We start from the raw sequence: 19,666 nt of genomic DNA, 5'->3' as shown, positions 1-19,666 counted from the left end.
CCCGCCCCGTCCCTGCCCCTGCCCCGTGTCTTGTCCAGTGGCTCCTGCTCTCTTGCCCCCTCTGGTGTGTGTGCTTGGGACTGCAGGTTCTCTCTGGGGAGCCAGGGTCCCTGTCCACGGGACAGCACCAGCCCTGGGAGGCTGGAGAAGGCGGCAGCACGTGCCTGGGCGGAGCGTGGTGCCCACGGCTGCGGCAAGGAGCTCTTGGTGCCCAGTGCAGCCGCTCTGCGTGCTGGAGTGAGTGAGTGAGTGAAAAGGCCAAGTGGCAGAGGGACGGAGAGAGAACCAGTGCTCGCTCCACTGCTGCACCCCCAGAGCCCAGACGGCTTTTCCGAGTCCCTCCGATGGCCTTATTACCGTGTGATGCTCAGATGGAGAGCGAGGGGTGAGTCTGGGGGAAACAGCATCGGCAAAGCTCAGGGCCACACCCACATGCACCGAGCTCGGGAACGCTGTGACTGCCCTGGCTCAGCCCACGCGCTCCTGGGACCCGTGGAGACCACGGCAGAAGGTTCCAGAGGGCCAGGGAGTGGGAAGGCATCCCCTGTCGGTGCCCTTGTGGGTAGGCGTCCCATGGGCAGATGTCCCCTGCCATGGACGGGTGTCCCCCGCAGGCAGGCATCCCCACGATTGGGCGTCCTTGTGGGCAGGTGTCCACCCCGGTGGCAGGCGGGGCCCCACAGAAGGCACAAGGAGACCCACAGCGTGTGCTGCACGAGAGCCATGTTTATTTCGTCATTGGACAGAGTCTTAGGTGCACAGAACAGAACGGGGGTCTATAGCTAACACTCGGGGCGCGGCATGGGGTGCGGTCTGGGTGTGCACACGGCAACCACGTATGTACAAGGGGGGACGGGCGGGACGGGCTCGGGGACACACAGGCCCAGCAGGAGGGCGGGCACCTGTGACATCAGCTGCACTGGGGGTCCCTGGGGGCTGCTGTGGGGGCCAGGGGCCAGGACGACAGGACCCCTGGGTGTGTGCGTGTGGTTGGCCGGCTTTGGGCGACTCTAGGGCGAGGCCTGGAGTTGCCCACTCGGCCCGTGGAGCCCAGTGCTACCCTCTCGCCTCGCCAGGGGGGATGGCTGCCCACCCCGAACAAGGCTGCACCTGGTCGTGCGAGGAGGACCCCAGCCCCAGCCAGCCCCGCTCTCCTCAGGGGGCCCCAGGCCGGCCCCGGCCCAGTCCTCAGCTCTCTCAGCATGGAGGTCGGTGGGCCGGGCGGGCGCGGGGACGGCAGGTGTTCCGTTAGCTCCGGGCTGGGGGACTCGCACTCTGGCTCCCCCTCCCAGGTGCTCCAGGGCCGCGGGCACGGGTGGTGGAGGAGTCTCCCAGGCTCCCTCCCTCGGCGGGTGGCCTGCAGGCTGGCTGGCCTCAGACGCCCACGTGCTGGGCCCCGGGCCTGACTCAGGCTGGCAGACCTGAGTGGCCACGGTGGCCTGCACCCTGTCTCTGATGCCTGGGAGCCGCTGTGCTGGGAGCGGCTCGCTCCACCCGCGTCTCCTCCCCGCCGCTGGGCAGCCGTCCTATGCTCATCCACACTGCTCAGTCATCTCCACTCCCTGGGGCACCCAGACACCCCGCCCCCCACCCAGTGGACTCAGTCCAGGAGGCAGGGGCGCTCTGCCCCAGCCGCCACCTCCTCTCCCCTCCCCCAACACAAGCTCAGCCCCCTTCGAAGCCACCTGGACCCTGGCCTCATCTGGCTGACGGGTGCAGGTGGGTGCACCCACACAGCCTCAGTGCTGTGGACACCTCGGGCCACATCAGTGCCACGTGGGGACAGCCTGGATGGGAGGGGCTGTCTCAGAACCTCTGGCTCTTCCACGCTAGGTGGCAGGAGCACCCAGCCCTGGCGTGGACCCTCGAGGCCCTGAGGGTGGCTGGCTTCGGTGGCGGTGGCACGGAGGGTGTTCTGTGGCTTGGTTCTGCTCTTTCTCCTCAGCTGGGGTCCCGGGGGCCTGGGTGTGTGGAAATAGCCCTGGGGCAGAGGCAGGGGGCTCCCTGGAGGAGGAGGGCCCCCTTGCTGGCTGCCAGCCAAGGCTGCTCCTTGCATCTGGGGAGGCCAGGCCCCCGCACCCCTGGAGGGACCCTGGATTCCAGACCTGTCCCAGCTCTAAACCCTAACACAGGACTCCTGCAGGGCCACCGGGCCACCCGGGGACCCTGAACCTCTCCCTCCAGCCCCCAGCCAGCACATCCCCTGGGGCCCCGTGCCACCTGCCTCCCAGCCCGTCCCAGGGAGACCTGCTGGCCTTGCCCCAGAGGGACATCACAGGTGTTGCCCAGGTGATGGGGCGCCGGGTGACAGGTGGGCTCTGCCTCTTCTGCGTGGCTGGGAGCCCCACACGCCCCAGGGGGTGCCGACGACCAGGGGCCTGGTCCCGCCCAGTGCCCGCCCCCGCCCGCCTCTGTGCGTCCCCGAGGGGTGAGGGGTGCATGGGGACACAAGGCTCTTACACGGCTACATGGGGCCTCCGAAATAAATACTTATAAATAGAACTCGATTTCTGGGCGGACTCGGTGTCACTAAGGTGGATTAATTATGTCTGTCTATGCTTAAAAAAATACCAGAGCGCAGCGACCCCGCCCTACCCTGCCCTGCTGGTGGGGAGGGGGCGGGCGGCGACCACAGGACAGACAGGGAGAGGGCGGGGAGCGGCCTTGATGGCCGTGGGACAGCCGCCACTCAGACCCTCATCTGTGCAGACCTCCTCCGGGACAGCTTGGACCTGCGGGGTCAGCAGGGAGGGAGGCGTCAGGGCTTTGCCCACCTCACCCCACCCCCACCCCAGGCCACCTGACTCTGCTGCCGCTCCCCTTCCCTCCCAGGGGGAGGGCCTGGGAGGAGCCTCGGCCCCTTCTCCTCCTCCTCCCTCCTCCTCCTTCCTCCTCCTCCCTCCTCCTTCTCCCTCCTCTTCCTCTATGGTCCTCCCTCCCCCACCCCTCCTTCCTCCCTCCTCCTCCTCCTCTATGGTCCTCCCTCCCCTCCCCTCCCCTGCCCCTTCCGCCGTACCGGATGGTCCCGGCCAGCAGGGGGTTGAAGGCATACAGCCAGTCGTGCATGTCCTTGTCGCTGTTGGCCTGCAGCAGGATGCCACGGTGCTCGGTGCACACGGCGAATGTGTTGGGCGTCTGTGGGGAGAGGCCTGGTGAGCGGGGGAGGGGCCTCTCTGTGGGGGGAGGGGCGGCAGGGGAGCCCTTGGGGTGAGGAAGTGGGAAGGAGACAGCAGAGCCTGATCCTGCGTGGACCGAGGGACCACGGCCGCCCTCACCCCGCACAGGGTCCTGACGCCCTTCTAGAAGCCTCCGTGGTCAGCACCCCTGCCCCAGGACTGCCCCCCAACAACGTGCCCAGCAGGCCCCCTCCGGCGCCTTCTCCACGCCTCTGCCCAACATGTGGGGGCACGGGTGGCAGGCTGGGTTCCACGTCCACCCCACAGGGGCTCCACCCCCTGCAGGGACGCCCTGGCCACCCCCAGCCGGCTCTCCCCAGCCAGCCTGAAGGAGCCGGGACGCCTGCAGGGCTCACGGCCCGGCCTCAGGAGTCCCCAGGAGGAGGGCAGGGCCCAGGGCCATCCCACGGGAGAACGTCCAAGCCCGTCGGGCCCCCGCGGCGGCCGGGCGCACCTTGAGCATGGCCTGCTGGTCCTCGCTGTACTCCACCTGGGCGGTGGCCAGGTTCAGCAGGAACCTCTCCACGGCGTCCTTGTCGCTGTTGTACATGTAGGCGTAGGGGCGCCGGACCACCACGAACCGCTTGGCCCAGCCGGCCGTGTGCGGCTCCAGGAAGTGCAGGTACCCCTTCTTGGAGACGATCGGGCTGCCGGGAGGGGACACTGCTGGCTCGGGCCCTCCTGGGCAGCCACGGGGCTGCTCCCGTGCAGCCCCGGAGCCGGGCCCTCCCTGCCCCTGACTCTCCCGGGGCCCCACACACCTGACTCGGATCTCCTGGATGTCAGGGACCAGCAGGCGCTGCGGCTCCTTGTCGGCCTCCGGGGCCCGGGCGGGCGAGGGGAGCTTCCTGGCGTCGGCCTCTGGTCCGGGCTCGGGCTCTGGGCTGGCTGGCCGGGAGCAGGGCTGTGGGGTCCTGGAGGGCGGAGGGAAGCTGTTGCCTCCCGCCAGGGGCTCCTGGCGTCTGGGCCGCGCCCCCCCGGGGGTGCTGGGGGCAGCCTTCGGGATCTGCCTGGCCATGCCCGGGCGGCTGTGCATGTCCTGGGATCCACGCTGGGATCGCAGTGACTGGGGGCCTGGCCGCGCCCCAGGCCTGGCAGCCTCTGAGGTCTGTCTTGCGATCTTTCTGTTCCACTGAGGGTTTAGACACTGACCGACCCAGCACAAGCTGTCCGTCGGCTGCCCGAGTCGAGGTGGGGCGCAGGTGCACCTGTAGGAGGGGCCGCAGACCCCACGGCACCAGGCCCCGCTGAACCCACGTGGCCATCCTCAGACCCGGCCTCTTGCCCCCGGGCATGGCCACTGTCCCCCGTGGACTCCAGGCTCCGGAAGCCTCTGCGGGAACCAGGCGCTCTCTCACCTCAGGTCGGCAGCACCGTACCGCCCTTCAACCAGGGAGGGGCAGGTGGAGGAGGGGGTGAGCGTGGCGGCCCCCAGGGGGGACATGGATGGGTCTCGCAGCAGGGTGACGGACATCTCCGAGAGCTGTGGAGGGCAGAGACCTCTTGCAGGGGCCAGGGAGGGGGCGGTCTCTGGCCCCCCCCAGGCCGTGCCCGTCCGCCCTCTCCTAGCCCCTGCACCCTGGCCTGTCCTTCCCAGGGCACTTGGGAGGGGGCTGATTCACCTCCCCCAGGAAGGGTGGGCACAGCTGGGCGGGGCAGAGGTGGGAGCCCCCGCCTGGCTCCGCAGGACCTGGGCGGGGCTGAGCCAGCACGGAGGCGGCTGGAGGAGGGCCAGGCCGCACAGGCGAGGGCCGGGAGAGCGTGGGAGGCCCGCCCGGCTCAGGCCCCGCCCCCCACGGCCTCCCGGGGAGCTGCGCGCGCCCACCTTGCTCTCGCTGGCGCTGATGCAAACGTGGCTGTGGGTGTACTCTCTGTTGAACGTGTGCGTGAGGAGGCGCAAGCACTGCGGAGCACAGCAGGTCAGGGGTCAGGAAGCTGCTCTGGATCGGGGTGCTGAGACCCCCGGCAGCACCGGCAGTCACGAGAGGGCGCCCCCGGGGAGGCCGTGGGAGGCCGGGCGGGGGTGCTGGGCCGGCAGGCTCGGGGACTGCACGGACCCCCGCGGCTCCCAGCTCCTGGTGGCTCTGACCGGAGTCAGCCGGACCAGGCTGGGCTGCCGGCAGCACCGGGGAAAGTGGGCGGGCCCGTGACCTGCCTTAACTGCCAGCTCCCGCTGCCTCTCGCTGGGGGCCTCCAGGGGCGAGAGCGGGGAGGAGGCGCCCGAGGAGCCGCAGGACCCCGAGTCCTCGCTGGAGCCCGGGGACAGCACGTCGGGGCCGGGCCGCTGGGCGGTCTCCAGCTTCTCCCGCAGCAACAGGTAGTGTCTGGTCTTCTCCACCTGCGCAGGAGGCACGGAGGGAGGGGGCCTTGCTGAGCCTCCGGCCCCCGGGAAGGTCAGCAGCCCGGCGCTCGGAGTGAGAGGAGTGGACAGACCCGCGGTCCCGCCCAGCGCCTCCCTCCCGGCCGCCACGTGGGCAGGTGCACGTGTGTGTCCGTGCTGCTCTGCAGGGCTGCCAGCGAGGCAAAGGGCCAGGTGGGCTCGGGCCCCCCGCTTCACTGCCCAGGTCCACGCCTCGGCCCCTGGGCTTGGCCTCCCGCACCCCTCCCAGGCTCCTGTCCCTGTCGCCGCCTCCCGCAGCCCCCCGGGAATGGGAAATGATCTCTGCTGCTTTGTCCTGTGCCCTGGAGCCCCTGCTGGGCAGTTTGAGGGCCGCTGGCCCCACCCTGGGGCAGCCTCCGACGCCCCACCCCCACCCCCACTGCTGGGCACCGGGCTCTGGGCTGCCTCTTTCGCTCTGTGGACAGGTCATGGGGACATGGTCACGAGGCTGTGGCTGCTTGTCCAGGGCCCAGCCCCCAGACTCCTCAGGGTCGCCTCCTGCGGCCCCCAGACTCCTCAGGGTCACCTCCTGCGGCCCCCAGACCCCGCAGGGTCACCTCCTGCAGCCCCCAGACCCCAGGGCCTCACCTCCTACAGCCCCCAGACCCCGCAGGGTCACCTCCTGCGGCCCCCAGACCCCGCAGGGTCACCTCCTGCAGCCCCCAGACCCCAGGGCCTCACCTCCTGCAGGAGGCTCAGCTTCTCCAGCTCCCACTGATGGTCCAAGATGAGGCTGTCACTCCGGGGCCTCCAGCCGGCCAGGTTCTCCTCACCACGGACGTAGGCCACAGACGTGTCCAGCACCCGCCGGCGCCGCCGCTGCATCCCTGGACAGAGGAAGGAGGCGCCGGCCCCACCCACGGCCATCAGAAACCCCCTCCCCTCTGAAAATCGGCTTCCCCAGGCCCCGAGCTCAGCCTGGGGCCGCAAGGCCTCGCTGGCCTTGTCTGCAGGAAGCGACACAGCCTGTGTCCCGCGGGCCAGGCCTGGCTGTGACTCTCACCCCCCGGGGTCCTCTGTGCACGGCGCCCCCTCCCCAGGGCAAGTCGGGGTGGGGGAGGAGCAGCCCGGCCCAGGGCACGGGGCGGACACCTACCTGGGCTGCCCGCGTCGGCCACGCGGCACAGGCTGAGCTCATACACGCCCGTCACACGGTTGCTGCAGGGACAGAGGGGGGGACACACCGGCGGGGCTCAAGTCCCGCTGCACGCCGGGGCCGGGGGCCTGGCACAGGGGAGGGGTGGCGGGGTGCCCACCCCCACCCAGGCCCGGGCTCACCTCTCGGAGGCCCGCAGGCTCCCGCTGCCGAACAGGCTGCGGATGGAGCGCGAGGCGGGCAGCTTGGCGTCGCGGGAGTAGAACACCATGCAGAAGTCCTTGGTGATCACCGCCGGCTGCGTGCAGTTCTCCATCTGCGGGGGCGGGGCGGGGCTTCGGTGAGCGCCCGCGGGCCCCCCTGCCCTGCAGAGCCCGGGGCCTCCCCCGGGACTCCAGGCGTGGCTGCCTGGGTGGGGGCTGCGGGGTCTCCCTCCAGTGTGGCACATGGCCCAGGCCCCCTGAGAACCAGACTGGACCCCGCTCCGTGCCAGCTTCAGCCGCAAAATGCATGGAGGACGCCCCCGGCAGGCTCATGTTTTCCCGGAGTGCCAGGCCGGCTGCTGGCCCTGGCTGAGGGCCCCGGGCCCCAGGCGGAGCTCCCCAGGTCTTGGCTGACCTCAGCAGTCAACGGTGAGGCGGCACAGGCCCAGGCTGTCCCTGGGGGATCTGGTCTCCGGGGAGGGGCGCCTGCCACAGGCCTAGCCGCAGGCACCTGCTCCCCTCCCCACTCCCTGTGCTTCCACGGCCTGTGTCCAGCTGAGCCCCACACTGGAGGCACCAGAGCAGGGAGGTGGGGGTGTGTGCTTCTGGTTTGGCACTGCCTGGAACACAGATGCAATGTCTGGTGGTACAGCAGCCACCTTGCAACCCCCGAGGATGAATCCACCAAGGATACTGGAATGGGTCAGCTGTGAGTGCTGCCACTGCAGACAGCACAGTGTGCAGCGAGCACTGGGCGTGGTCTGGGGTGAGCACTGGGCGTGGTCTCTGGGGTGAGCACTGGGCATGGTCTGGGGTTGGCACTGGGCGTGGTCTGGAGTGAGCACTGGGCATGGTCTCTGGGGTCAGCACTGGGCGTGGTCTCTGGGGTGAGCACTGGGCGTGGTCTGGGGTGAGCACTGGGCATGGTCTGGGGTGAGCACTGGGCATGGTCTGGGGTGAGCACTGGGCGTGGTCTGGGGTTGGCACTGGGTGTGGTCTGGGGTGAGCACTGGGTGTGGTCTGGGGTGAGCACTGGGCGTGGTCTGGGGTGAGCATTGGGTGTGGTCTTGGGTTGGCACTGGGCGTGGTCTGGGGTTGGCACTGGGCGTGGCCTCTTGCCTCGATGTAGGCGGACAGCGTCATGTAGATCTTCTCGCGGTAGGGGGTGACGCGGTTCAGCAGCAGGGAGTTGTGCATGGAGCTGTCCCACGCGGCCTCGAACTGGTAGAAGGTCCTGGGAGGAAGCAGAGGGGAGGGAAAGACAGCGTCGTGGGCGGCTCGCAGCTGGGAAGGGGACATGCAGACGGGTGGACGGACAGACGGACGACGGGGGCGGCTGCAGGGATGGCCAGGGAGCCGGGGTGGCGGTGACAGGGGGACCGGGCTGAGCTGGGCCCCGCACCGCCCCAGGCCACGCCCCAAAGGCTCCCCAAAAGGAGGGATGGGGGAGGGGGCACACAAGGGGCGGGGAGGATGGAGGACGAGGCACGGGGGGGCCCCACCTGGCCTCAGCCCGAGTCAGGAGGCTCCACGGCCACTCCCTGCCCGGCCCACCAAAGGCCGCCACCGCCACCCAGGTGCACGGAGGGGAGGATGCTTGGCGTGGAAGCCGGGCGGCCGCCACAGCACGGCTACTGCCCTGCCGCGGGCCCCGGAGCGGCCTCTCCTCTGACCCTGAGCCAGATGCATAAGGAGCCCGTGAGCCAGCGGCCACAGCCCTCCCCAGGCAGCCAGGGCTGCCCCTGGAGGCCAGCACTTCCCACGGACCGTGGGGCCGGCTCGCTGGGGTGGGGGGTGGCGGCTGCCCTGCTCCGGCCAGGGTCTCTGTCCTGTGTTGGCTTCACCTTCCAACCCCGGCCTTAGGCTGCGGGCTTGCTTGGGGACATCTGCCCAGTCCACAAAGCGGCAGCTCCGAGACCTCAGGCCGCGCGGCTCGGCCACCCAGGCCACGCGCCCGATTTCCGGCCAAGCATCCTCAGGGGACAGCTGAGCTCATCCACACCAACAGCCGGGCACAACACGGCCCCAACACGGCCCGGTGCCCGGGGAGCCAGGCTGCGCTGGGGCTCAGGCGGTGCCACGCCGTGCCCTCCCCCGCACGGCACGGTCAGGGACGTGGGACAGAGCACAGGGAGGGGGCAGGACCACTGCCGGCCACACGTCATCGAGGAGGACCCTGGGCAACCGGGAGAGGGCGGAGAGCAGGCAGACGTGGGGCGGGGGGCACTCGGGCTGCGGGGACAGACCAAGCAGGGGCGGGGGAGGGGAGGCAGTACCTAGTGTCACTTCCGAACGACAAGCTAGGGGTGAGGCGGTGGGCAGGACACACGCACACACAGAAGAAACGGAGACGTCAGAACCAGCCGCCCGGGCGCTGAGTGCGTGCCGGCCCCGCCTCCCCAGCCACGCCTTCCCAGGTCTGCTCCCAGGGGACGGGGGCGGGGCACAAATGCCTGGGGCGTCACCTGCTTGCTGTGTGACTGGCGGTGCGGCCCCTACCTCACACAGACGCCCTGCAGGTGCGACGTGCTGGTGGGCGAGGGACACGAGAGCGGCCCATGGCGCCACCGCCGTCATCCCATCCTCCCAGGTCTTTCCTGCCCCGCTGGGCCCCCTCTGTCCACCTTACTGCACCGTCCTGAAGCGCCCTGCTGGCCCTGTTCCCCCACCCCAGTGCTCCCCACGCATGGACACCGTGCACCCCGCCCGGCCCCCAGCCCCCAGCCCCTGGATCGGCCAGCGAGCCCCAGCCTGCTCCTCAGGACACTGACCCCAGGCCTGTGCCAGCAGCCTTCCCAGCAGCCAGGGAGGGGGCCCAAGGGCCCGGCTCCCGCCCTGCTGGCCGGAGTCCTGCAGTGGAGAGGCGTGGCCCCAAGACCAGGGTGTCCGGGCCCACATCCTGGCCCCGACTGGTCGGCTCAGCCACGTAGGGCCGAGCAGCCAATCTTGGGACAGAGGCTGCCCTCGGCAGGAGCCCAGCTGTGGGACCCCCAGGGCTTATGGCTGCCACACGTGAGGACCCTCACGGGGAACTCCAAACACTCGCTTGAAAAGTTGTGTGCCCTGCGACACTCTTCCCCTCCCACACCCCAATTCCAGACAGGCAGGCCATGGGCTCCGCCCACAAAGGCCGCAGGGCCAGGGCAGGTGGACCTGTGGAACGGGGACCCCAGGCTCACCCTGCAGACGCCATGGCTGAGCCAGCACAAGGCCCGTCCTGCCCAGGGAGCACCTGGGGTGGGACACGTGGTCACCCTGCAGGGGCTGGGAGCAGGCAGGGACAGATGACAGCCCAGTGACTCCATCCTGGCCCTTCCTGTCCCGGCCATTGTGGGCAAACACGGAGCAGGACAGTGCCCCGAGGTGAAGGCCTGGCCGGGTCTGACACCCGAGCACCGAGCTCAGGTGCCGCTGGGAAGCCCCTCTGCCAGCCGGGGGGTGGGGTCCCAGCAGGGGGAGGAACCTGCAGCGGCGCCATCCCAGCTCTGAGCACAGGGCGTGCGGCAGCGCAAACTCAGGGACCCTGCTCACGCGCACAGAGGCCACCTGGGCACAGCCGCGCAGCCTGGAGTCCTTGGGCCAGAAGGGACCAGAGAACAGGGGAGCCCCAGCATCTCTGGGGACCAAAGTGGACCTGCAGGCACCGGCCAAGCCACGGCGACCAGGGAGCCTCCCACCGCCTGCCTGAGCACCGGTCAGCAAGGCCTCCTCCTGCTCCTCGAAGGCCCCTCCTGCCTGACGGAGCCCCTCTCCCTCAGGAGCCCGGATCCCGGCCTGGGGACAGTCACAGATCAAGGCAGAGGAGGGGAGACCCAGGCCGACAGGTGGGGAGGTGGCTGGAGGCAGAGGCACCATGCGGGGTCTCCAGGCCCAGGAACTAGGATGGCAGGTGTCCGGAGAGCTGTCCTTGTCCCCCTGCCAGACAGGGGCTGCAGCCCACCCGGGGCCATGCCCAGCCCTCTCTTCCTGGCCTGCAGCTCCGCTGTGCCCCCAACACGGCCCCGCCTGTGGGAGTCGTCAGTGGGCCTGGATCCCATGCAGGGCCAGCCTGGCCCCATCTTGCTGTGTCCCCAAGGCCAGGATTGGTCAGCCTCTGCCGTGGAGGTGAGGGGCCAGCACACTCTCGGGCAGCTCCAAGCTCCTCAGTGAGTGAGCGAGTGTCGGGGCCCAGCCCGGAAGGGGAAACCGAGGCACGGGGTCTCAACACGATCCTGCCCCAGCGCTTCCTGGGGAGGCTGGAGGAGCACCAGGGACAGACGCGATCTTTGGGGAAACACGTGGGGTGGGTGAGGGTCCTCAGGCCTCAGCGCCCCTCGGCCTCCTGGCCAACACCTCAGGGAGGAACCTGCGCCGTGCCAGCTCGGGGCAGGTGACCCCTGGCCCGGCAGCAGCCTCTGGGACCCCAGCTAAGACACAAGAGCGCTTCACAAACATGGCTGGGGCCGTGGGCTCCCCTCCCCTGGCGGTCCCATGCGGCTGTGGGTGGGGCAGGGACCCCTGCAGGACCCGGCACAGCCCCTGGGACCTTGACTGCGGGTGCAGAAGCCGCACTGCTCGTGAGTGGTGCTGAGTGGGCTGCCAGGCCCTGTGCCTAGAGCCCTCGGGTGCCACCTCGTCTGACCCCATGGCATTCGGGGCCAGGACCCGCTACTGTCACACCCTGGGGTGGGGGGAGGCAAGTCCCCATGGGTCTGCCCCCCCACACACACAATGCCCACGTTCTTGCCGCCAGCCCAGCCGCACGACCCAGGGTCCCCCCTCTGCTTGTCTGCAGAACCACCCCCACGGGTGGGTCCCTGCCCACTGGCGTCCGATCTCGGGGCTGTGAGGGCCGTCCTCTGCTCCCGCCCAGGCCCTGGTCTCCAAGGCCTCTGCCTGTGGCACAAGCCCAGGGCCGCTGCCAACCAGGCAGTGCCGAGCTTGCCCCTCTGCCCCTGGTTTACTGGCTGTACCTAGAACCTTCCTGGGGGTGCCTGGGGCAGCCCGAGGGTCCCCCTCAAGCACACAAAGCTACAGAACCCGAACGCTGGGCAAACAACCTTGAACGAGACACGGGCCACTCCCACGTGAGAGCTTGCCAATACGCATGGAAGCTTCCACACGCCCGGAATACGGCCCCCAAACCAGGTGCCCTCCGGGGCATGAGCCGTGCAGCCAACTCCACAGGTCACCGCAGGCCCATGGAAACCTCCAGGCACTGGCGCAGCCGCGCGCCGGCCGTCACCCTGCCTCCTCGAGGGAGCCCGCCCGCCGACTGCGCAGGCAGGGAAGTCCCTGTGCCCCCTCCTTGGGTGTGGGCACCAGCAAAGCTGGCCCCTGCTCGCGGGCCACAGTCCACAGGGAGGGCCGCACAGTTGCTGGCCAGCAGCAGCTTGGGGCCACCACCTGTGCATCTTCACAGATGGGCTGCCGCCTGCCCCGTGGGGCCCCTCGGCCACAGCTGCCCGTCCCGGTCACCACAGCCAACACGTGACGCGAGCGTGGCCCCCGGGCCCACCTGCCGAGGAGGGGCCCGCACCTCGCGCCTCCCGGTCACGCAGCTGTAGGCTGACCTTGGTGCCGGAAGGTTCTCACCAGTTCAGAATTGGCCCCCAGCCTGACCGCCACGAAGCACTGGCCGCCACCCTCCCGGGCCTGGCGTGACGGCCCGGGAGCTCTCAGTGGGCCAAGTGCAGCCCCCAGCCTCACTGACCCCATCCCACTCGAGAAAGTGGGACAGTCTCTCCTGCTCAGACCCAGCGCCCGCCGTGGGTTTAAACCTGGGGTCCAGGGACTCACTGGCCACTTCCCAAAGGGAGGCCGTGGCTGGAGGGGCAGGGCTGGGCTCCACCCAGGCGCGTGCCTGCGGGAGGGGAGTGCCCGCTCCACGTCCTGCCTGTCCCCCCCTGCCCCCCGTCCCTGTGCTCTTGGCTCTGCCCGCCACGGGGCCTGCAGGGGAGGGGAGAGCTGGTGGGAGGAGCTGGGACAGCCCAGGGCAGCCTGGCAGCGGCCTGCATGCGGGAGACGCCTGCGCCCAGGGCAGCCGAGGTGGGCGAGGCGCTGGCGGGAGAAGCGGGGTGGGGGCAGCCAGCGTCTAGGGGGCCGGGAGGCTACACAGCAGCCAAGAGTGGGGGCAGAGGAGACAGCCAGGATGGTGGGGGGAGCAAAGAAGGAAAAAGGACCCCAAGAGCAGCTTGGGAAATAAAAATAGAGGAGACGGGGAGGGGAGCGGGACCGGGGAGCCCACAAGCTGCAGAACTTTCCAGGGCGGGGCGGGGCGGGGCAGCTGGGGGGAGGCTGAGATGAAGCTGAGGGCACACGAGATACCTAGGGAGGTCCCAATCAAGAAACTGCCTGCAAGACACAAACGAGCACACGTTAGAGTTGGAGCCGGGCAGCGGGCAGCAGGGCCTGGGAGAGGGAGAGGGAGAGGGAGAGGGAGAGGGAGAGGGAGAGGGAGAGGGAGAGGCCGCGGGGCAGCGGGGGCAGTGCGGAGCGGCGGGGGGGCCAACACCGACCCTTGGAGCCGGGCAGCGGGGTCTGGGAGAGGGAGAGGCCGCGGGGCAGCGGAGGCAGGGCGGAGTGGCGCGGGGCAAACACCGACCCTTGGAGCCGGGCAGCGGGGTCTGGGAGAGGGAGAGGCCGTGGGGCAGCGGGGGCAGTGCGGAGTGGCGCGGGGCAAACACCGACCCTTGGAGCCGGGCAGCAGGGCCTGGGAGAGGGAGAGGCCGCGGGGCAGCGGGGGCAGTGCGGGGTGGGGGAGCAATGCCGGTTCTCAGAGCTGGGCAGTGGGGCCTGGGAGAGGGGGAGGCCATGGGGCAGCGGGGGCAGGGTGGAGTGGCGCGGGGCCAACACCGACCCTTGGAGCCGGGCAGCGGGGTCTGGGAGAGGGAGAGGCCGTGGGGCAGCGGGGGCAGGGTGGAGTGGCGGGGGGCAAACACCGACCCTTGGAGCCGGGCAGCGGGGTCTGGGAGAGGGAGAGGCCACGGGGCAGCGGGGGCAGTGCGGGGTGGGGGAGCAATGCCGGTTCTCAGAGCTGGGCAGTGGGGCCTGGGAGAGGGGGAGGCCATGGGGCAGAGGGGCAGTGCGGGGGGAGCCAACGCTGACCCTCAGAGCTGGGCAGGCTGCACAGCTGGCCTGGGAGAGGGCGAGGCTGCGGCCCTGGACAAGCGGGGCAGCTGACACAGCACGGGGCTCTGGGCCTCAGCATCTGTGTGCAGCAGGAGGACTCTGGGGGTTGGCCGTAGGCGGGGGAGGGTCCCTGGGAGTCTGGGCCAGGCCAGGGTGGCACCAGCTGGGCGAAGCACAGGCCACAGCAGCCAGGCCAGATCCCCCTACCCCTACGTCCTCCTGCTGCCCCAGGGAGCTGAAGGCCATGAGGTGGCCTCTAGGAATGGGAGGAGCTGCCGGCCGCTACGTCACCTCCCCCTCACCCCTCTCCCCGCCTTGTCCAGCAGGTGGGCTATGCAGACCCCACAAGCACAGCCGTCAGTGCAGGGGACGGCAGGGGAGGAGGGCCTGGGAGACACCCACTGACTGCACCCCTCCTCGTTGCCCTGAGGAGTTGTGGGGGGCGGTGGGAGGGTCAGAGGTCACAGCCAAGCAGTCAGGGCCCAGGCCCCACAGTGCCACAGCATGGCCGACAGGCCCTTCTCTCTACCGTGGGCGACGCCAGGCTGCGTCTTCCAGGCCACGGGGAGTCCTCAGGTCCCACCCACTCCACACCTGCCAGGCGAGCCCCTGCCTGCACGTCATGCTGCCACCTCTGTGTGACAGCCTCCCCCCTGCCCGGCACCCCCAGCCCCATGGGACCTCCCAGCAGGTCCCGCCTCGGCCCCCACGGTGGAATGGAGCTGCCAACCTAGAAGCCAGGATGGGGGACGCCCCCTGCCCAGGACTCCCTTCTGCAGGGCAGCGCCCGGGAGCCGTGGACACAGCCCCAGCCCCGGCTCGCCGCGCAGGGCTGGACCAGGCCGAGCCTTCAGGGGTCCTGGAGCCTGGGAAAGCAGTGTCGCAGACCCCTGCCTCCGGCACGACGGCTCTCACCCGCCCCGGACACACGCGACTGGGGGCCGCACAGGCTGTGGGGACCTTGGAGGGAGCCTGGAGATGGGTGCACCTGCCAGCCGCCGGCCTGGGGCACCCCCCATCCCGGCTGACCACCAGGCAGTGCAGCCCGGCCCTGGACACCGCCAGAGGCCAGACACTGGCTGCAGCAGTGTGTCCCTGGAAGCAGCGGCCTGGGCCACGCACGGCCCCACTGTCGCCTGCTCATCCTCCCAGGGGGACGGGGTGACGGGCACGTGAGGGCGCTCCCAGACAGGGAGCTGGGGGGCTTGGGGGCCAGGTAACAGAGGCAGTGGATGGCGCTGGCCCAGGCCCTGTCCCCGGGCTGTCGCCCTGGGGGACTCACCGGTCATCCTGAGCCGGCTGGATGTACCCAGAGGAGAGGATGTTGAGAGACAGGATGTTGGGGTCGATCAGAGACTCGTCAGTTTCTGGAGTGTTCCGGATGCGACCTGCAGGGACGGCGACGTCACTGCCCCGGCTGGACAGGGCCCACAGGGCGCCCGCTGCCCCTGCCCCTGCCCCTGGAGGCCTTCCTCCCTGCAGGCTGGAGCTGTAACAGACGCCCTGCCAGCTGCCCCACCTGGGACAGGAAGGCCTGGCCCCAGCCACCAGGGGAGGTGGTTTCTCTTTTTATGCTCAGAAACACAGCTGGGCTGGGGGCATTTCCAGCAGAGCCCCCGCCCAGCAGGAGTGCCCCTAACAACCCCTCTGCTCACCCAGAGGACACACGTGGCGCACAGCAACCCCAGGCCCCACCCCTTTGAAAGACCCCTTCCCACAACCCCGCCATCCCAGAGTTCTGCGGGTGGGCACAGGGCTGGGCTGTGGACAGTGGGCTCGGAGTCTGGGGGAGCAGGAGAGGGTCCAGGGGCCCCCGGTCAGCACAGGAGGCAGAGCCGGCCCCTTAACTGGACCCCCAAACCTCTACCCCACCCCAACTCCTGTCTGTACTTCCAGGGAGGGGGCTTGGGGGGAGGAAGGGGCACGGGGCCACGCTGGGGATGGACAGCAATGCAAGGGGCCCCAGGCAGAGGGATGCCCGGGCCCTTCCCTGTCTGGAGAGGCCGGTAGAACAGCCTGGCAGGACACCGCTGTCCCCAGTGTGACCAGGAGTGCACGGGCTGTGGCCCTGTCAGTGACCACTGGCCATGTGCACCAGCTCAGTCTGAGAGACCACTGACCGGGTGTGTGGCTCCATCTGTGAGTGACCCCTGACCAGGTGTGTGTTCAGTCTGAGTGACACCTGACTGGGTGTGTGTTCAGTCTGAGTGACCGCTGACCGGGTGTGTGTTCAGTCTGAGTGACCGCTGACAGGGTGTGTGTTCAGTCTGAGTGACCGCTGACTGGGTGTGTGTTCAGTCTGAGTGACCCCTGACCAGGTGTGCATTCAGTCTGAGTGACCGCTGATGGGGTGTGTGCTCAGCCTGAGTGGCCCCTGACCAGGTGTGTGTTCAGTCTGAGTGACCGCTGACCGGGTTGTGTTCAGTATGAGTGACCACTGACCGGGTGTGTATTCAGTCTGAGTGGCCCCTGACTGGGTGTGTGTTCAGTCTGAGTGACCCCTGACCGGGTGTGTGCTCAGCCTGAGTGGCCCCTGACCAGGTGTGTGTTCAGTCTGAGTGACCACTGACCGGGTGTATGTAGCTCTGTCTGACCCCTGACCGGTTGTGTGTTCAGTCTGAGTGACCCCTGACCGGGTGTGTGTTCAGTCTGAGTGACCCCTGACCGGTTGTGTGTTCAGTCTGAGTGACCCCTGACCGGGTGTGTGTTCAGTCTGAGTGACCGCTGACCGGGTGTATGTAGCTCCGTCTGAGTGACCCCTGACCGGCCCTGTGGCTCAGTCTGAGTGACCGCCAACCGGTGTGCACCAGCTTACTCTGAGACGGCTGACTGAATACTGCACACTGGATGCCTGGTGCTGGGTCAGGGTCCTTGGCCACCAGAGTGCCCAGGGCTGAGTGTGCTCTGTGAAGTGGCCTTGCATGACCGCACACCCAGAGTAGACACCGCCACCTGTGTCCTCACAGCATGGGCAGACCAGAGCCGAGAGCCATGGAGAAAATGCTCCGAGCCCCTCCCTGTGGATAGACCGTGTGCCCGGGGTGGCAGGACGGGCAGCAGGAACGCGCCCCTGTCCCACACTGGTAACTCCCTGGAGGGACAGTGGCGTGGAGGGGCCCCAGGGGCAGCAGCTCAGCCACAGCTTCTGGGTGCGCGGCTGTGCTGTTCGTGGAGTCGGACTCCGGCCCCACGCTGAGAGGACACTGGCAGCCCTGGCCGCCCTGGCCGTGGGCCTCAGCTGGCCCCGGACGCTGACCCCGTGGGTAAGCAAAGTGGGGTCGTCATCCTGCCCTGGGCTCTCCCTGCCAAGAGGCTTGGCCGGTTGGCACAGCGGCTGGACGGAGCTGGCTGGCATGTCACCGGGCCACGGCCCCCGCAGCCCCGTGGCTCTCACAGCCCCCATGGCCCCGGAAGCCCCCGTGGCCTCTACAGTCCCCACAGCCACCGCGGCGCACCTCACCCACAGCCCCTACAGCCCCACTCACCCACGACCCCCACGGCCCCACTCACCCACAGCTCCTACAGGCCCACTCACCCACGACCCCCACGGCCCCACTCACCCACGACCCCCGGGGCCCCACTCACCCACAGACCCTACAGCCCCACTCACACACGACCCCCAGGGCCCCACTCACCCACGACCCCCAGGGCCCCACTCACCCACAGCCCCTACAGCCCCACTCACCCACGACCCCCATGGCCCCACTCACCCACAGCCCCTACAGCCCCACCCACCCACGACCCCGGGGCCCCACTCACCCACGACCCCCACGGCCCCACTCACCCACAGCCCCTACAGCCCCACTCACCCACGACCCCTACAGCCCCACTCACCCACAACCCCCGGGGCCCCACTCACCCACGACCCCCACGGCCCCACTCACCCACGACCAGCTCCCGCACTTCCTTCCAGCGGATGTGGCTGCCCGTCTCGTGCAGAAGCGTCACCGTTATCCGTCTCTGGATGCCCTGCCGGCCCCGGGAGAGAGGACAGGTTGGTGCTGGGGGCCAGGCAGGCAGGGGGGTAGCGAGCGGGGTGGGCAGGGGCTGCGCACCTGGTGCAGCAGGAAGGTCCCCATGCACGGCATGCCTCCCCGGTGGTCCACCACGGCGGGGATGTAACTGCAAGAGAATCCGCGTGAGGGCCGGCCCCTCTGCCTGGTCCCGGGGTGGACGGAGGACACCACGGCTGCCCGGAGCCCTCGGCACTGTCCGCCCCGCAGTGCCCACCATACCGGGAGTGATCCAACAGCCCCCAAGGGCCTTGGTCTCTGTTCCCTGCATCCCTGGCCCATCAAGGGACCTGGGTGAAGTCACGGCACAGCCCCTGGGACTCCCCCAACCTTGGGGCATGAGCGCAGGCCGGCTCCCAGGGTGCCAGGCGGACCCCACTGGCCCTGCACTGCAGCACCACGGACCCCCCCCCCACCGCCTTCAAGCCTCACTCAAATGTCCTCAATCACTCCAGAGCCCAGCACCCTCAGTGCCCCAGCCCCACCTGGCAGGGACCCTCATCTACTTGTCCTTAGCACAGGGACAAGGCCTGGCCCATCCTGGCCCACCTCTGTCCCGTTCCCACGGCCTTCTCCCTCCTCCCACAAGCTCAGGGGAGCCCTGTCCCCATTACCCCTGGGGAGCCCTGCCCTGCCCCACAACCCCTGGGGAACCCAGCCCCCACCACAACCCCTGGGGAGCCCCGCCCCATCACCCTCCTGGGGAGCCCCGCCCCACCCCGCCCCGCCCCGCCCAGCACTCACTCCCCGTTGGCTTCCAGCTCGCAGATCTCGAAGTAGACCAGCAGGTCGTACTTGCAGTGGCAGGGCCCGGGGCAGGGCCGCGTCAGTGTGCTGAGCTTGGTGGCGGGCACTGGAGGAGGGGAGGCAGGCGCAGGCTGAGACCTGACTCAGCAGGTGTCCAGGGCGAGCTGGGGGCAGCTCCCACGGGGAAACAGCCGTCGAGGCCACCACCAGGCTCCCCCACCCCCAGCGGGAGAAGCCCACAGCCACGACGCCGGGGCACAGGCCCTTGAAGAGGGCAGAGGCCAGAGCCCCCAGCAGCAGCAGGGAGGCAGAAATGCCTGCAGGGGGCCGCTCGGGGACCCTCTCTGTGCCACACGGCCTGCACCAGACATCAGCCACAGCCCACGGCACCAGCACTCAGCCTGGCCCCACGGCCCTGTCCTCAGCTCCCCCGGCTCTCCACATCCCCTCCCCGACCAGGTCCGCTCTGGGCAGCTCAGCTCCAGGGGTCACCGTGGGGCAGCTGACCACCCTGGGAACACGCTGGACAGAGCCCCAGACTCCAGGCGTTGGGCCGGCAGGAGCCGTCAGCCAGCAAAGCGCCACCCACGCGGCCTGGGTCTCACTCGCAGCACCACGGGATGGGCCCCCGCCTACCTGGCTTGGACAGCGGCATCACGCGGGGGAAGTGGCGGCGTGAGGGCCTCAGGGGGCTGCAGAGAGGGCCAGCAAGAGGCCACCTTCAGCTGGGCCTGGGGCCTGGGGCTGCCGGCCCCATCCTGTCCCCGTCTCCCTCCTGCTCTGTCCAGCCCGGAGAGACCACGGACTCAGGCCCTCCCGCAGCTCGGATTGGGAGGGGGCCCCTCAGGAAGCAGCCCCCGGCCCCCAGAACAATGCCTGTCACTGCCCTGCCTTTCCCAACCCCCCTGCACACGCCCTGGGGGTCTGAGCTGGAGACCTTA

General features: G+C 69.6%; 1 protein-coding gene across 17 annotated transcripts in view; it reads right to left on the bottom strand.

The window, feature by feature from the left end:
* Positions 1 to 705: 705 nt before the first annotated feature.
* Positions 706 to 19,666, bottom strand: part of KIF1A (kinesin family member 1A) — a 66,488-nt gene continuing 47,527 nt past the window's right edge. For 7 of the 17 annotated variants that reach the window (XM_051839311.3, XM_070071460.2, XM_051839317.3 and 4 more), the window contains 17 exons: positions 19,362 to 19,417; positions 18,723 to 18,831; positions 18,021 to 18,087; positions 17,850 to 17,934; positions 15,248 to 15,353; positions 13,162 to 13,188; positions 7,975 to 8,089; positions 6,835 to 6,968; positions 6,653 to 6,714; positions 6,238 to 6,383; positions 5,332 to 5,514; positions 5,002 to 5,079; positions 4,535 to 4,659; positions 3,938 to 4,090; positions 3,631 to 3,823; positions 3,017 to 3,135; positions 706 to 2,732 (listed from right to left, as the gene is read on the bottom strand). In XM_051839311.3, the coding sequence (XP_051695271.1) occupies positions 2,690 to 2,732; positions 3,017 to 3,135; positions 3,631 to 3,823; positions 3,938 to 4,090; positions 4,535 to 4,659; positions 5,002 to 5,079; positions 5,332 to 5,514; positions 6,238 to 6,383; positions 6,653 to 6,714; positions 6,835 to 6,968; positions 7,975 to 8,089; positions 13,162 to 13,188; positions 15,248 to 15,353; positions 17,850 to 17,934; positions 18,021 to 18,087; positions 18,723 to 18,831; positions 19,362 to 19,417 (1,801 nt within the window). In that variant the 3' untranslated portion in view covers positions 706 to 2,689. Of the gene's footprint in view, positions 2,733 to 3,016; positions 3,136 to 3,630; positions 3,824 to 3,937; positions 4,091 to 4,534; positions 4,660 to 5,001; positions 5,080 to 5,331; positions 5,515 to 6,237; positions 6,384 to 6,652; positions 6,715 to 6,834; positions 6,969 to 7,974; positions 8,090 to 9,131; positions 9,156 to 13,161; positions 13,189 to 15,247; positions 15,354 to 17,849; positions 17,935 to 18,020; positions 18,088 to 18,722; positions 18,832 to 19,361; positions 19,418 to 19,666 lie in introns of all 17 variants that reach the window. The other 10 variants (XM_051839313.3, XM_051839316.3, XM_051839318.3 and 7 more) reach the window with 2 other exon arrangements.

This window comes from Oryctolagus cuniculus, chromosome 3 (genome assembly GCF_051225735.1).
Source record: "Oryctolagus cuniculus isolate XC-2025 breed Fujian yellow rabbit chromosome 3, ASM5122573v1, whole genome shotgun sequence".
NCBI lineage: Eukaryota > Metazoa > Chordata > Mammalia > Lagomorpha > Leporidae > Oryctolagus > Oryctolagus cuniculus.
The sequence above is the reverse complement of the archived record's forward strand: the minus strand, read 5'-3'. Positions and strand labels throughout refer to the sequence as shown.